This window comes from Spermophilus citellus (genome assembly GCF_964194105.1).
Source record: "Spermophilus citellus genome assembly, chromosome: 3".
Taxonomy (NCBI): Eukaryota; Metazoa; Chordata; class Mammalia; order Rodentia; family Sciuridae; genus Spermophilus; species Spermophilus citellus.
Window position 1 is genome coordinate 171,003,115 of NC_138184.1, and position 18,015 is coordinate 171,021,129.

The 18,015-nt window shown below is 38.1% G+C and overlaps 1 protein-coding gene across 3 annotated transcripts in view; it reads left to right on the plus strand.

The window, feature by feature from the left end:
• MAGI2 (membrane associated guanylate kinase, WW and PDZ domain containing 2) overlaps positions 1-18,015 on the plus strand; it is a 1,381,189-nt gene that overhangs the window by 1,061,119 nt on the left and 302,055 nt on the right. For all 3 annotated transcript variants that reach the window (XM_081288532.1, XM_081288533.1, XM_081288534.1), the window contains exons 8-9: positions 12,226-12,347; positions 14,505-14,687. In XM_081288532.1, the coding sequence (XP_081144658.1) occupies positions 12,226-12,347; positions 14,505-14,687 (305 nt within the window). The remainder of the gene's footprint in view (positions 1-12,225; positions 12,348-14,504; positions 14,688-18,015) is intronic.

The following is an 18,015-nucleotide window of genomic DNA, read 5'->3' on the forward strand; positions in this document are numbered from 1 at the left end:
AATCCCCCCTCAATCTAGTCTTCCTTTACTTTCCAGTTTAATTTAGTATCCAAAAATAATGAATATATCTTCAGATAGATAAAATGATAGGAATGGTTGTCTTTCTTTCATTCTGCAGTATAGTTTAATAATTTAGTTTGAACTTGACCTAATATGTAAATTTTATCTCCCAGGGGAGATAAAATTTAGTAACCATTAGTCAAGCCAAAGAAAAAATATTTATCATTACCATTATTAAGCACTTGATATATATTAGACATCTTGTAAAACTCATTTAATTCTCATCAAAATGCTTTATTACATATATTATTATTTATATAACAGATATTATTGGTTTTTAAAATTTTTTTATTTGTAGATGGACACAATATCTTTGTTTTATTTACTTATTTTTATGTGGTGCTGAGAATCGAACCCAGCGCCTCACACATGCTAGGTGAGCACTCTACTGCTAAGCCCCCGCCCCAGCTCCTATTGTTTATATTTTATAAACAGAGAAATTGAAACATGGAAGCTAAGTCACATAGCTAGTAGGTGAGGGAATTGCAACTCTGGATAAGGACTTTACACCGTCTATATTTAAATTACACTTGGTTCCTTGATCTTATGCATTACAAAAATGCTAAAATAAACTTTTATATAATGCTTCATCTTTTAAACATTTTCTTACATTTTATCTTTTTTGCTTCTCAAAACAAAGTGAGTAGAATCTTCATAGATGAGGTGCTGGTTTGCTCTCAGAAATGAGAGAGATGACAGTTCACACCATGAGTGGCCTGGAAGTTGTATTCACTGTGGTGAGGCCCAAGAGGCGCAAGTGGGTCTGAGGAAGGCAGTAGGTGCAGGTAGCCCGGGGTTTGCTGGTGAATGCCACACGCATGGAGTGAGACATCCAGCTCCTACAGGTGGTTTTCACGTGAGTATCAGGGGCAGAATCCTTACTAGTCCTTGATGATCTACCCTGTTATCATACAAGGAATTCCTTGCTTAGCACGTGGCATCTTTCACTTTCTTACCGCAACACCTCAGTAGGACTGACCATAGGCCACAGCACAGAGTGCCCTTTCCAGAGTTAGAGGCAAGATGTGCATAGGTTGGTTATTGTTGGCTACCCCATTCTTCCCCACATATGACTTGGATCTTACTCATAAATAATATTCACAATCACCTTATTATCAGATTTTCCCAAGACGTGGTGCATACTCAACTTCCAGAGTTCAAAGGGACAAAGTTTAGGAAATTAGTGTCAGGACCAGCCCTAAGTGAAGCTGAAAGGCTACCCTGGAAAGAGAACCTTCTAGAATGAAAACCAGGTTTCACAAAGCCAGGTGTCCTAGCTCTTCACTCATTATCTCAGTACCATTTCATTTCTATTTTTTTTCATTACATAAAACAGGCATGCATATGTATACTTTCAACTGAAACATAGTCACCATTTCTATGTATGTAACCACTGAGTTCTTAAAAAATAAAACTATTAAATATATCAAAATAATGTCCTGTATTTTCACATGTTTGTCTAAAGGATATCAGTAGGTAACTTACAATGTTATTTAAATTTATAGTTTCCTAATGAAAACAGATAAAAAGAAATTCAGAATCACCTTGCCAAAGTATTTTGTAGATTATAATGCATAGCTCATGGCTACTCACACACAAATAATGTCACTTGAAAGTAAATGTATATTTGTGTCAGAATCATATAAATCAATGTTCTTAGATTTTGGACTACAGAGAACTGAGCTTGATTCATGCATCTGCACCTTGCTGTTAAATCTACAAAAATAGTTTACCCTCTCAGAGGAATAGGTGAATTAAAGCATACAACCTGTTTAGCTGAGGGTTTGGCACAAAGTATTGGATAGATGAATATTAGCTCCCATCGCCCTCTAACATCCACCATTCTTCTTTTATTTTCCCTTTTATTTACAAGATCAGCATAAATTCTTCAATTATTTCTTTCAAAAAATTGTGGCATTTTCAAGCAGAGCTTAAATCTGAACAGGAACTCGGTAACTTTAAAAGTGTACAAATGGAATGTTCTTCTGAAATATCCGAAAGTATACATTTCATCTTCATTTAGAGCTTCAGAATAAAAATCCAAGCATGACCCAATGTGGGGGCATAAATGTGTATTTTGGAGAACAGCAGGCAATTGGTTCAAGAACATGTCCTCTTGTTACAGCTGCATGAAACAACCAGCTAGTCAGTATGGAGCTTTGCTCTTCCTGTAATGACAGAGTTTTAAACATTGTGTGTTAATTATATAAAATCCTGTAACAGTATTTGTGCCCAATACGCAGTCTGTTTAAAAGACACAACAACAATGCACGTTGTTGCCAGGGCTGTTGAACCTTTTTCCTTTGCACTCACCACTTCATTTTCTCCACACCTTTTCTAAATTCCCAGAGTCCTTATCTTCCAGAATTATAGTCCCTTGTCCACACCCAAGCCTCATGATCACTTTTTAGTGACATGGTTAATAAAAGATTCTGCACAGATTCTAGGGATCCAGGCAATAAATCCATTTCTCTCTAAAATTCATACAAAGTAGTTTCTAAATTGTGTTTTGTTGCTAATCCCCCCTGCATCACATTCTAGCATAGAAAAGGAAAGGCTTTGTATTTGATTTCCCCCTGGACTGTGTAGTTGTAAAGATCCAGTAGTTAAGAACAATACTTTTGAAAATCTTTTTCTTATCTCTGAATATTGGACTTAGAAACCTGGGGAGATTGGATATTGTACAGAATTGGAATTGTCTTCAGTTCCTCTTGACCTTCAGAATCTGCCAAACTTGTCCATCTCCCTTTGCTGGCATCCTCTCCCTGACTCCCAGCTTCCTGCGTAATTCCAGACATCAGTGATGTTGTCTGGACTTCCTTCATGATTTCCCACTCTTCTGAGTGTCCTTGGTAATTCTCTGACTCTCCTTGTAGTCAGACCCCAAAGTATTCCTGAATCCAAGGCAGTATATATCTATCATTACCCATGACTGAATGTTTTTTGGAGTTGAATGGACATATTATGACTTCACATTTTTACAACTTGTGAATCATTTTTGAAGGAATAGCAATTCATTTCAACATAGACTGTTACAGGTCACACCATTCTCACCTATCCCTGTACACTAAGAGTTATTTTTTTCTGGATGTTGAGATTCTTTATACTCACAGAGCATCCCTTCTTCATCCTCATACCTCAAGTAAGAAGAATATCTAGTACTTTGGAGGTAGCCAGGCAATAATGTTGAAATGATGGAAAGTTCTAGGGAGAATCAGGACTTCCCTACTTGGTTTATCTGATGAAACCCATTTTATGATCTTCCCAAGTTCAAGAATAAAGTAAATCCACCAGTGTTTTAGTCAGCTTCTTTGATGCTGTGACTAAAGGATCTGACAAGAACAACTGTAGTGGTAGAAGAGTTTATTTGAGGGCTCACAGTTTCAGAGGTCTTAGTCCATAGAAGGCCAACTCCATTCCTCAGGGCTCAGGTGAGGCTGAACATCATGGCAGAGTGTGTGGCAGAGGGAAGCAGATCACATTATGGTGACAAAGAAGCAGAGAGAGAAACTCCACTCTCTAGATGCAAATATATTCCCAAAGTCATGCCCCAATTCCCACCTTCTCCAGCCACACCCTTACCACTTCAGTTAATACCTGATGGGATTAACTTGCTGATTTCTCCTCCATACTTTCTTGCATTGTCTCACACATGAGCTTTCAGGGGACACCTCACATCTAAACCATAACAACAACAACGAGGGTGGACATTTTCAAAACTATAGCAGTCCCATTGACTAAAGTCATAACAGAAGTAGGTAGATCCTTAAACAAAACAAGACATCATGACAAGACTTGGAATTACCCTTCGAGTCCTGCAACTTTTATGGGCTCTCCAACACCCCTTGTTCCCATACCAAAACCCACACAATCATGCTCACCTATGTGTGCACCAGTCCCATGCACTGGCTAGACAGAATTGAATACTACTGAAATCTTCCGAATCTACTCTCTTCCTATGCCCCTTTCTCCAAAAAACGTTCATCTTTGTAGATCTACTCAAATGTCTCTTCCTTTGTCAGACTTCCCCTGAGCCATAAGTCTCATTGTCTTTTCTTATTATGAGTACTCACTCAGTGCATACAAACATTAGCACTTGTTACCTGGTGTTATATTTTTCCAGTCCCTTGTAGAGTGACCATTTCTTCTCGTTTTACCTAGGACTGTCCACATTTTAAAACTAAAAGTCCCACATCCCAGTCTCCTTAGTCTGAGGTAAAGGATAGTCACCTAATTTGTATGTCTTTCTCACTAGAGTGTTAGCCCCTTAGGGAAGGAGTTGTAGTATTTCATCTTGGTGTCCTCGGGATCTAATACACTGATTAATTAGTGAATTTATATGTGACACTTAAAGGACATAAGTCATTAAGGGTTGGCAGACACCAGAGGAAGAAGAGTAATTAATCTTGTTTCTGACACAGAAAGATCTTGAAATAGTGTAGAAAAACTCCATTCTACCTCTAAGTTTATAACTCACTGCTTCTACTCAGTTTATAAATAAAACATTCAAAATTACTTTGAAAACGATGACCTCCTCCTGCACTCAACAATAATATTTTAGAGAAAATTTTTATGGTAGTGAGAAGGAGTGGATAGAAAATAATATTTTTATGCATGTGACTCAAAATTGTTTTGGAATTGAGCTCATGTACCTTATAGTTCCTGAGGGCCTGATGACATGATTGACAGTGCACATGGCCTTATTTGCTGGAAGGAAAATATCTGTCAAGATTTCCATGTATTTAGTGAATAGAAATGGTTTAGTGATGAATCCCACTTATATGTAAAATACACATTTCAGGTCAATGTCTTAACTAAATAACTTTGTATTTACTACTTAAAGAGGAAAGAAAGTTCATTTACATGAAAATATACTTTTTGGGAAGCTCAGCCACCAGTGGATGGGGGGGGGGGATAGGCTCTTCTGTGAGTTTCAGGTCCATTACATGGACACTCTTCTGTCAGCCATGACTCCACCTCCCTCATATTCAAATTGGACATCTTCAGGACTAGAAAGATCAGGAGAAAGAAAACCATGAATGACTCACTCAGTCATCCTACTCACATTCCCAAAGCAAACTCAAATTTCCCCAGGTACAGTAGGAAATAATGAATGGACATTTATAGAAAGAATATTATCAGTTAAGTGTTGGTGGGGAAATTTTTCAAGAGGCAGTATTCAATTATTCTGTTTTAAGAAAAATGCTCCCAGTAAAATAGATTCAATTTTTCCATTCATCCAAAGCTCATATTTTAAAATAACTTATATTTAAAACATTAAGCTTTAATCTAGTACTTTTAAATTTTAGCTTCCTAAAAGCACTGTAAGGCATAGATTATTATGTAAGCCCTATTTTATAATCCCTTTTTGTTCCTGTTTTCTCTCCCCGGCCAGACTACATGCATGATTAATCTTTGTCCTCCTGCCAACCTCTACTATAGTACGTAGCAAAGAAAATTTGAGAAATCAATATTTGATGAATCATGAGAGTTAGCATTTATTGAGTACTTACACCCAAGCACTGTTCTTAAGTGGTTTACTCATATTAACTCATTTAATATGCACAGTAACTCTGTGAGGTTAGTATTATTTTTATCCCAACTTTACAGATGAGAACTTCTAAAGCACCAAGGGCATATATGATGTCCCAGGATCACACACCCTGATGGGATAGGGCTCCCGTGTGAGCCTGAGAATCAGGACTGAAAAGACCATGGTCTTGATTATACTGTCCTTCCTTCTGTGATGAGCGTTGGCCCCAGAAGATTATTGTAGGGGCATAATCCTCTCTTAGTTTCCAAAGCATAAAGTCATTTTTATTCCATTTGAGAGAGTTTTTATTCTGTTTATCCAAACTTGACAGAAAAAAAATGTCATGAATTCTTCTCAAGGTTTTTATTAAGATGAATAAAATATAGACAAGAAGGGTGCAATGCTTGTGTTTGGCTGCTGAGGCACCTACAACCCAGCAGTAGATGGTTCAGATGGGAAACTTTAATAATGCAGAAGTGGGGAGTCAGAATCCAGGTCAGAGAAAGTCTAAGGAATTCAAAGCAACCAGGAAACTCACACTCTGAGTTCATTCAGAAAGCCCCAAACAAAGCAAGTTTGCCAAGAAAGGGTGACATACCAAGCTAAGACCAATCTTCCCAGTCTCAATGCAGAGAGGCTAGCTACTAGATATTCCCACATTTCATTCCTAACAGTACTTTTCCACCTAAGCATATTTCTGTTATCACACATCTTCCTAGTTATGAGCTCCTTGGATCCAAAGATTTTAATCACCAAAGTAGGATGATTTTTCCCCAATCATTGCAATTATCTGTAAAGATTTTCTGCTTTGAAGGATTCCAAATGCAGAATGGTTATATCGCATGAGCTGGCCCTAAGTTTCACATCAAGTTCAACTGTCACAATGTATATTTTATGGGAGAGTGAAACTGGAAAATAGTGAGATCTATCACCTTTCACACATGCCTGACTCCATCTATGCATTTATTCAACAAATATATTTTGAGAACTGACTACCTCATGCCTTGGAGTAATCAGTGCATCCAACTTGATCTCTTTGGGAACATCTTACCTGTGATACAATCCTCGCTAGAAAGCTGCTCTATTCCCTCTTCCACATTTACCCAAAGATGCAATTCTAAATTGTCAACTGAAGTCAGGATGGAAGGATAGTGGCCAATAGGTACAAAAATGTCATTTATGACTATGCACTGAAAGTCCCCACTCCCCATCTGATTCAAATGTCTGATATGTCATGATCATTGTACTGTCATGTGTATCTAATTAAAACAAATTAAAAAAAAAAAACTCCAGGGGAAGCATATTGGGGCATGAACAGACTGGAAGAGGAGGGAACACTGATGGCAAGGGTTAGGTCATGGTCATCAGGCCTTTACCATGCCCATTAATGGGCACAGCATGGAGGGATTTCCTCATTATTCCTCCATTTCCTTCCCCAGGGAAGGAAGACGCAAGCAGACAGGATCCTGTCCTGGGGCTACCTTTATCAGTGTGTCATCTAATCAGCTACAAATATTTTCTTCCCTCTGTGCATGTCTGAAACTTCTGATGGTGGAAGATCTTTTCTGGAGCAAAATAGCATTTCCTAGTACTCCTTGAGGCCACATACAGCACAAGAGACTTTCACATAAATCTTTCAAGACAAGAAACTCCTAATGCCATACTTCTTCACATTTTCTCAGCTTCTAATTTAGGAGACTGCAATGTTAGCAGCCCATTGGAGTTACCTGCGTTTTTTTTTTTTTTTTTTTTTTTTTGTTGTTGTTGTTGATTTTTTTAATGTCAATACTTATATTCCATTTTGAGATTATCAATTGATTGAGTTTTAGGGTGGGTCTGAGTCATCTGGGGTTTTTTTTAATACTTTTTTATAGTTGTAGATGGACAGCATGCCTTTATTTGTTTAGGTTTTGTTTTGTTTTGTTTTGTTTTGTTTTGTTTTTTTAATGTGGTGCTGAGGATCAAACCCATTGCCTCACACATGCTAGTCAAGCGCTCTAACACTGAGCTACAGCCCCAGCCCCATCTGGGGTTTTTTAAAGCTTCTTGGGTGCATCAAGAAATTCAAAGCACTGCCACCTATGAATGTATGGTAAGTTTCCATCCACTGGTGAGAGGAGGGAGTCAGACTGCAGATGAGTGAACGTAAGTGTAAAGAGGGAAGGTAGTAGGATCTCATCCTAAAATATCCGGATCCCTTGGCTGCCCAACACAGAAGCATCTCATATCATTGGTCGTCCCCTTCTGGAAGGTAAAACAGAGTTGTTAGGTTATGCCCACTTCATAATATGGCTGTTACTCCTTAGCTTTTAATATCTAAAGAGTTAAAATATGACAACAGACTGGATCTAATGAAAGAGTGAAAACTCTTGGTAGCGTCCCAGGTTCTGTTTTGTGTGGAAGCTAGATAACATAGCTAGCACTTATCTCACAGAGCCTGAACAATGAGGAAGATAATGGCATTTGTCTTTCATATCCCAAATTCTAGCTAAAAGGACTCAAAATTATTCCGTTGGTAAGTATAAGGAAGACAAGATTTCTCTATTAGCTACCATCACATTTCATTGTGATAAGTTTTTTAGCTCTTGGGAACAGTTTAGGTTTTAAATGAATGACTTTATTTGTAGCAAAGTAAATGTTCTGCAGCCATTAGCACAGGGTAACAAGCCATACTCAGCTTCCACTATTTGTGGGGCAGGAAGCATGCCAAACTAGTTTGTTGGTACTTTCATTCTCCATAAACTCTAGAAACTCACTTTTATAGTGAATGGAGTGTTTTCAATATAGTGTCCATAAAGCAGGTGGCAAACATTGACTTTTCTAAGGAAATAATTACATGCAGGTGGCAAGTTGGAGGAGCCCTATTGTATATATAAGTGTATCCCAGAGAGTTCTTGTGATGTGTTTTCTAAGGACAAAGAAATGTGATAAACAGTGACCTAGCAAAACAGAAATAGAACAGGTAGGGAATGAGAAAAGCTTATACTTCAATACATTTCAAAGTTATTTCTCGGCTGTTTGAAGTTATTGACATACATGTGAAAACAAAAGTATTAAACACATCATTTAGTTATTTAACCAAAAGCTTTGTCTTTCACTGTATTGGAGGTTTAGTATACAGAGGTGAATACCATGTGGATCGTGTACTTAGGAGTGTACAATCTAGGGAAGAAAATAATCATAAAACTCAATCATCAAACACCATGATATAGATGAACTTGTCCATGAAATACGTATTGTGAAATTGTCATTTAGGATGCTTTAGATTATATCATAGAGACTCCTTTATTTAACAGTTGGAAATAAATACCTCATAAGACATAGGAATAGGAATAGTGGGCCCTCAGAACAATTGGCTTGTGTTTACATTGAGAATTCTGAACAGTATAACAGTTTTCTCTCTCTCTTTTTTTTGTTTTGATTAATTACACATGAAAGTACAATGACCTTGACATATCATACATTTGAATCAGATGGGATATAATTTCTCATTTTTCTGAGTATACAGGTTGCAGAATTACATTGGTCATGCAGTCACATATATACCCACAGCAATAATAATGTCTGTTTTATTCTGCTGCCCTTCCATTCCCCCCTACCCTTCCCCTCCCCTCCCATCTCTTCTCTCTACCCAATCTAATATAACCCACTTCTCAATGACATAACTCTAGTAAACAAATAGGACTCTCTATTACCAATTTTGTCTATGACCTTCCACCAAGATCCAAGCAACTTTATCCCAATTTTGTTTACTTGTTGCCATTGTTCTTAAAACATTCCTTAAATCCTCTTCATGATGAAAGATATAAGAAAATAATAAAATAAATTGCAATGAGAGAGGACTATCAAGGTTTTATGAGCACCCTGGGGAAGAGCATCACACAGACTGGGAATGTGGCTGGAGAAGTTAGGGAAGGAGTTAGGAATAAATAGGAAAGGTATCGATAACATCCTTGGCACTGTGTGTGAGGCAACTTTCCATTACTGTAACAAAATAGCAGAGATAGTCAAAAGACAATTTCTTTTGTCTCAGAGTTTCTCAAGTTTCAGTTCATGACTAATTGGCCCCATTGCTTTGAGCCTTTGGTAGCATAATACATTACAAGTAGAGATCAAGGCAGAGTTCTCACCTCACGGCTGAGAACTGAAAGACCTAGAGAGAAAGAAAAATGGACCATCGCCCCACAGTCTCCTTCAAGGGAATGCCCCAAAATGATCTAAAACTTTCCGCGAAGCCCCACCTCTTAAATCTTCCACCGCTTTCCAAGAGCACCAAGTCAAGAACCAAGCCTTCAACACATGGTTTGCTGGGGCATAGCCAAGGACCAAACCATAGGAAGGATATCAGTGCTTCTCAAGTTTAAAAATGTTCCCAAGATGCCACTCTTAGCCCCGTCATCTTGCTTCAGGTGCTGCACCATGGATATTCTGAATCTCACGTGCAGGAGTTTCCATTAGGTTTGAAACCCTTATCTAAGGTTTGAAAGGTGAGAGTCTTTTTTAGGCTATTGCCTGCTGGAGTAGCTCCAAGTACGTCCAAAACAAAGGGCAGCTGGGCAAGGCAGCCCACGGTGAAGCTAGTCAATACGTAAGGCTGAGGGAGGGATGGCTCGTTTCTGGGCAGCAAGACGATTACAGAGGACTTTACTGAGGAAGTTACCTGATACTGGAGAGAAACAAAGAGAGGCTTCAGACTCTGGCGATTCTGAAGCCGAGTGGTGTCTGTGTAGTGAGGAGTCTATGAAAGCACATGCCCTGGCCCACTGTACACCACAGCCCTGGGGTCTCCTTGGTGCACAAGAGCAGGGCAGTAGTGTGTTACTCCCATTGGGAAGTCGTTTTTTCCTAGATAGGTCTACCTTGAACCCCATATCGGTGAGTCTGATTAACAAAAAGCACCCCTTTCCTAAACCACACCAGAGGCAGTTAGAGCAAGGTCCCAGTGCTTTTAAGGTCCCTCAATAAAGCCTTTCTTGATGGCAGTGATGGTGGTGATTAAAATGCTGCTAGTGGTGATTAGGATGATGACAATGGTGGTAACAGCTGTCACTAATTATTGAGCATGTCCACTCTCAAACCCCTGTGCTAACATTCATTAGTGTACTTAACCCTCACAACCACCCCCAGAGGAAGACAATAGTATGCCCATATTACAGATTAAGTCACCAAGACTCGGTTTTAATAACCTGCCCAATGTCACACAGGTAATTAAGTGGTAAAGCTGGGATGTGGATACAGGACTGATTGAGTACCCAGACTATGTGACAGGCAGCTCTCCTGCCTGCCTCCCACAAAGAATTATGTATTGCAGTCACATTGTATTTCTGGCAACCGCTTTTCTATCTTACCAGATACTATCAGAGTTGTAATAATAGAAAATTGATTGTTGAGGTTTGGCTTCTTACATCTCTCCTTTTCAGTGTATGCTTTTAGAAGACACGATGAGTGGTTTGTTAGGTGTACCTGCGTGTGCACGTGTAGGTGACATGTGTGCACTTGCCAATGTGAAGTCAGACACTGAAATGAGAAAGTATATAGAAAAGAGGCCCTCTGTAGAAATCGACATGATGGCCAAATCCCAGAATTTTCACTCATGAGGCATGTAATTGAGAATGTCATTCAACCTCTCTTGTGTATCAGTCACGTTGCCTTTAAAATGGGAATAATTCAAATTCAAGTTCATGGTGTTCTGCAGAAACATTATATATAGTAACTATCACAGAGTTAAAGGCTTAGGAATTGCCAGTTCCTATTCTAATCCCTCTGGCCTCATCATGCTTTTACAGTTTAATCCTGTTTGTGCAAAGAACCAAAATCAACATCCAGGCCAGCCCTCTCCTGGAACATGTGTATCCCAGAGAAAGAGCATCATGGCCACCAGTACTAGACAGGATTGCCATTGGTTTCTACTCTGCAGCCAGATAAAGTTTAAACAGCTTGTTATATAGCGATACATTGTTTTCTGATATAAGCCCTCGGGTAGCTGAGCCACAGTGGCTTCCAACCACTCTGTGTCTCTTGTCTTCAAGTCTCCGTCTCACCATGTAGAATGAGAACACTCTACTTCTGATTGATTTCAGCATCAGTCTCCTTACAGCTATTCTCTAACTTTCATGAGTATCCTTGGGAATTTCTCCTTTTTATAGTTAGCCCTTCAAGCCAGGTCTAACTTTAAAAAGTGTGGATTTGAGTTGCTGTACTATCAGTGAACTTATCTCACCTTCATCCAGTAAAGTATAGGGGACTTTACAAGGCTTAGAGGATATTCTTTTCTTCAACACTATTCAGTATAAACTTCATTTGTTGGCCATTTTTTTTTTTAATACATGAAGCTCATCTCAAACTAACAGAGTAGACCAGAAAGCCAATGCACATTCTGGGCTTTTGGCTGAACCAAGCAAAACATTAATACGATAACAATAGAGCCATTGAAAACTCTGCACTCGTCACAGAAATGTGCATTGTGCACAAGCCAGCTCCATCGGAAGCCCGACTGCGTGCTGGGTGACGCCCTTGACTGTGATCAGATAAGTTGTCCCTTAATCACCTGCTCTCTGTAGTTGGCCACATATGTATGTTCTCTTAAATGACTTTGCCCCACTGTTATCCTAATTTGAAATTTTCTTTTTTAGCCACATAAATAGAAGAACACAGTTTGAAAATCCTGTCCTGGAAGCAAAAAGGAAGCTACAGCAGCATAACATGCCCCACACAGAACTTGGAACGAAGCCCCTGCAGGCCCCAGGTTTCCGAGGTACTGTACCATGTCAGCATGCGGTGTTGCAAAGAAAAGTGGTCTGACAAACCGTCTGCACTTGCAGATTTGCCTGTAGCTTGGGTCGTTGCGAATAATTGATTTGCTTTCCTCAGACCCTTCTATTAGCTTTAGCTGGGTGTTTGCATTATTTCTAAACTAATGCATTTAACAACCACAGATTAAGTTAAAGCCTCAGGCAGTACCTTATAGGAAGTTACAGCGTGTTGCCAGGTGGAGATTAATGGGTTTTGACAGTGCTTCTATAAACGGCAAAGATTCATAGAGACTCAAGTTTGTCTTCTGAAGACTAAGCATAAGAATGAGGCTTGTTCTCCTTTGTGACAGTAGCCAGCTCCTCATCGACATTACCTAGGCCCAAATCCATGTGCCCTCGCACTGCCCCGGAGAGGTCGTGCAGTGTGAATGACTTGTCTTACTATCGCCGCGACCACGCAGGGAGACCATGGTCCTTCGGTATGTCCCAGGGCAGCTTGCAGAACTGACTGTACCTGAGAGCCACGTAGTAGGATGAGTGGCTGCACAAATGTTCACGTCTTGTGGGCTTCTATTCATTAAAAAAAAAAAAAAATTTCATGCTTTGAAGCCGGGCATGGTGGCGCACGCCTGTAATCCCAGCAGCTCGGGAGGCTGAGGCAGGAGGATCCTAAGTTCAAAGCCAGCCTCAGCAATGGCAAGGCACTAAGCAACTCAGTGAGACCCTGTCTCTAAATACAAAACTGGGGCTGGGGATGTGGCTCAGTGGTTAAGTGCCCCTGAGTTCCATCCTCGGTACCCCCCACCAAAGAAAAAAATCATGCTTTGGAGTCAGGAGCCTAGACTTGCCTGCTGCTGAGTTTCACACTGAGCACTGCAGCACAGTGAAATGAATGTAAAGGTCCTCTTGGGAGCATCTCTCGACTTGTAAGCATTGCTACAGTGAACATAGGTGAGAAGATTGTATATGGATTTTTTTTCATTTATGTTTTAAAGAAACTCTGTTTTCAATAAAGATATACCGATAGGTATGTGAACAGAGATAAAATAAACTCCAATATAATGACTCACTGTTTTACAATTTGTTTATTATATATCACCCAAAATGTAGCAACAGAAGTATCATACAAAATAGTTATCAAATCACATCATCCAAATGCAACTAAAAAGAGTGTCATAAAATACATAGGTGAGGTTTAAAGGAGATGCTAATTCTGTCTCTTATTATGACTGTTATTTTCAAAGCATTTAATATGCTTAGAAACATGTTTACTACAGATCACAGATCGTAGCCAGAAAAGCCTATCATATAACAAATTAGTGGGCAAACTAAATGAGGGGGCTCAAGTTCTACTCAGATTATTTAGGCCCATGATTTGGATGTGTGGACATATTGTTACAAAATGTGTTACCTTTACATTCATAATTCTATCTAGAAGTATCAGCTCAGCTTGCTTTTTTCTCACATTTTAGAGTGTACTAAACACATTTGGGTCACCATAAATTTACTTACCTGATTATCTTTATAGCATTTCACAGTATAGGGGTGTAAGCAGAAATGAATTCAGTCCCACATCCAGGTATTCTCTCTAAACAATTTGGACCTTTCAATATATGGTCATAGTCTACTGCTTCTCTAATTATGATATCTGTACCTGCTTAAATGCTGTGCCATTATTCTCTAAAATAACCACAAAGTCCATTTTGGTTTTCTACCTCTATCTCTTCAAGGTTCTGTGCAGGACCCGCCATTCACATATACCTCCTACCTGGGTTCTTTCATAACTATAAGAGGAACATATCCAGATGTGTCTGGATGATTTGGGCTCTTTATCCTCTATCTGAAGGCTCTGGCAGCCTGATGATAGAGCCCTTTTAAAGTACAAGAAAGCTAACTAATGAATAAAAATGCTGACTTGACAAAAAGTTTCTCGAAAACCAAACAGCCTTTGTATTTTCCCTGGATGCTTGGGACTGTACTACATTTGTAGAAAGTTCTAGCAGTCTTGCTCCTCTTGCAGCCACCACCTGTTTGCATTACTGCGTACGACCCTCACTCACCTCCACCCCTGGGATTGCTGCTCGTTGGCTGGTTTTCTGTTGTCCAAGAACTTTCCTTAAACATGCTTTTTCTTTTTTAACTTATATTGGCCAATGTAGAAAAACCACTCTTCACCCGGGATGCATCCCAGTTGAAGGGAACATTCCTCAGCACCACCCTAAAAAAGAGCAACATGGGTTTTGGATTTACCATCATTGGTGGAGATGAGCCTGATGAGTTTCTGCAGGTGAAAAGTGTGATTCCGGATGGGCCTGCAGCACAGGATGGAAAGATGGAAACAGGTAAGTTCCTTAGTGCTTGAGAAAATTGTTCTGCAATATCATTTTTTTCTGGAGGCAATTATATGGTGCTACTTGTGTGTGTTTAATTCAAAAGTTCTCCTTTAGGAAAACCCCAAGTTTTCTCTTTCCTAAACTTAATATTATCAAGTGGAAGTATTTTGGAAACAACTTTGAATATCATTTTTGCCTTATTTTTCACACTGCCACTTCTGTTTGTTGGATTCAATGGACTCTTGAGATTGACACTTTCCTAATTCATCTCCAGAACTCCTTCTTTGGGATGTGATTAACATTTCACACTTTTCTAACTTAAGTTCAGCCACCCATACTTTTAAATCTCTATTAATCTTGTAATATTCTTGTGCTAAATTGCCCAGGTTAGATATTTAAATATGCATGCCCATCTCATAGAGAAAAAATTTAAATGGCATTAGTCTTTACAGGTACCCATACAATTTTCTAATATGTGGGATTTTTCCTAGTTCTTACAAATTAATTTTCATATACAATTACTTAGATGTCTATCTATCTCTAAATTATAACTGAAATTAATTTCACATGGAAATATAGAAGCAAATTGTTAAGGAAAGAAAAATTAAAGTATAGAAAAGTGCACAGAGTAGAGGAAAAAGTAATAAACTAAGTCTGATTTCACAGTCTGATTTTAAATTCTCCTACCTGGCCCATGACCTTGAATGAGTTCCATAACTTATAAATATTAATTTCTTTATCTAGAAAAAAATGAAGAAATTAAATTTGATCTTGTGCGTTTAAAATGCCAGTTCAAGAGTTTTATAGTGTAACTTTGTAAGCCTTAGAATATTATACAGTAATTATATCTCCAAAGATATATGATCCATCACCATTTTTGCATTTTTCCACAATGTTGATTTAATTTTTGATATCACCTTCTAAAGTATGTGGCTCCTATTACATATAAAAATTAGAGATTCGCTTTGGGTGTATAGATGACTTTATTGTGACCTTTATGAGTTGTTCCTCTGTGAGCTTCAAAGGGGTTTGTATATGGAGAAATATAAAATTGAGGTCATCTGACACTTTTTTTAAAAAAAATTATCAATGCTATCTTATCATTTATTAGTTTCTCCATAAATAACGTTTTTCAAGATGCCCTTGTGAATGTATTTGACACTGCTGCTTATTAGTGAGTAATAATGTATATTTAAGGAAATGGTTCATCTCCTGAAAAGTTGAAATGAAGTTTCAAAACTAACTCACCTTTCGTAAACAACTACTATTGTAAAAATCACATACACGTAATTTTCTGTAAGAGTGAGTTAGAAAGTGTCCAATTCCCCTATTCATCTGGTGATATTTTATCCACACTGTCTCTCTGCCAAAAAAAAAAAAAAAAAACTCAAAAACATCAAATAATTTAATTTAAAAAATTTATTGCCTACAATTAGATAAAAGTAAAGTCTGGGATTAATACTACTTTAGCAGAAGGGAAAGGATCCCCAGGGCTTTTGAACTTCAGCGAAATATTTTACAAATCCATTTCTTTTCATAGTAAAGAACCTAATTATTTTTCTCTGATAGAACCCATTATTCCATTTTTCAAAACTAGAAGGGCTTCTTTCAGTGTAAACTTCAAAGACGAACTAAAATAAAAATATTTTCACAGCAAATCTTTTTCCTTTCTAACTCATTTTAGTAGTTTGCCACACCCACAGAGTCTAACTTAGCTTTATTCAACAACGAAGTCAAAGATTTACTTAGAATTTCACCTGTTTTCTTCACTGAGAAAAAAAAAATCACAAAGCAGTTTCTAATGGAAAGAGAATAACCCAGGATTTAAGTCTATGCACTCTCTCCTCTTTGGTCTTCTGCCGATGCATTTAACAATTGCTTGCCAAGCAGCTCCCTTTCATAGTCATTGCAGTACACATGCCTGCAAAGGCAAAAGTGACATGGACCTGGCTCTCGAGGAGTTTACATCTGGTGGGTTGGGGAGACTATCAGACACATGAGCAAGAAATTGTGACAGGTAATGGGTCTATAGTGCCCATTCTGTTGGCACAAAGTCAGGAGTCAGGGAGCAAGCATCAGAAAGTTTTAAAAAGAAAAGTATGTTGCTTACTCTACAATTGTGTGAGGCTTTTATAGTGATGGCAATTCCCTCATTGGACAAGAATTAATAAAACAAAATGTAATTCTTCCTAAATATTGCAAAATGTTTAACTTTTACTTCAAATAGGGAGATTATTTAAAAACAAATGTCAACACATTTCTGTGACATTCCACAAGTTATAATAGAGAGAATGGCTCTGCAGTTCAACAAATATTTATTGACTGTCTGTATAAGCCAGACGTTCTGTTAATTAATAGGGATGCAAAACCAGAGAGACAACTGTTTCTGTCTTCAAGAAGTTTACAGTGTAGAAATAATGAGTGATCTCTTAATGAATATTTATATCAATGCAACAATAAAAATAAGTACTTAGGGACAGAAATAGAACAGAGAAAAGGAGGGACAGCTTTATGGGGAGATGCTTAGGGAAATCCTCATAGAGAAGATGATGTCTGACAGCTCTGCATGATGAACAGACATTTGCTGGGTAGACAAGTGAAGAAGGCTGTTCAAAGAGGTGACAGCATGTGCAGAAGCACAGTGGCGGGAAGACCTAGGAAAAGGTTTATATGCCATCACAGTGCATATTAATGGGTCATCTTCAACGTGTCTTTATGGTGATGTAGCTAGTCAAATAATAACCACAAGGGGTAAAGGTTAACTATTTAGACTTGCAACAATAATAAAAAATGATAAATTGGAAGGGAAGCAGAATAGAATAGACAATATGATTGATGTATGTACATTCTATGTATGTATTATATGTGAAAATACATTCTGCTGTCATGTATGACTAAAAAAATAAAATAAATAAAAAATAAAAATAAATCATATGGCAAAAAAAGAAAAAAAAATGATAAATTCTTATAGCCTCAAATAAAAATATAAATGCACATGTACCTATATCTAAAGCCATTATCATACATTTTCAATGAGGAATTAGGCATAAAGCTTTACTCTAAGACTGCTGTTTTGTTTACATGTATCTCTAGAAAGAAAATAGCACTTGGCAAACAGCAGGTGCTCAATGAGTACTTGGATGGATGCTCTTTATAAATGAAGAAGTGAAAATTGAATGGGCTGAAATCGGAAGTCCTTTTTTTTTTTTTTTTTGTACTGGGGATTGAACTCAGGGGTACTTAACTTGACATCCTCTTTTCTAACAGTCTATTTTTTGGTACTTAGTTGAGGTAGTCAGCATTGGAGCAAAAAACAAATCTGCTTTCCAGTTTGGGG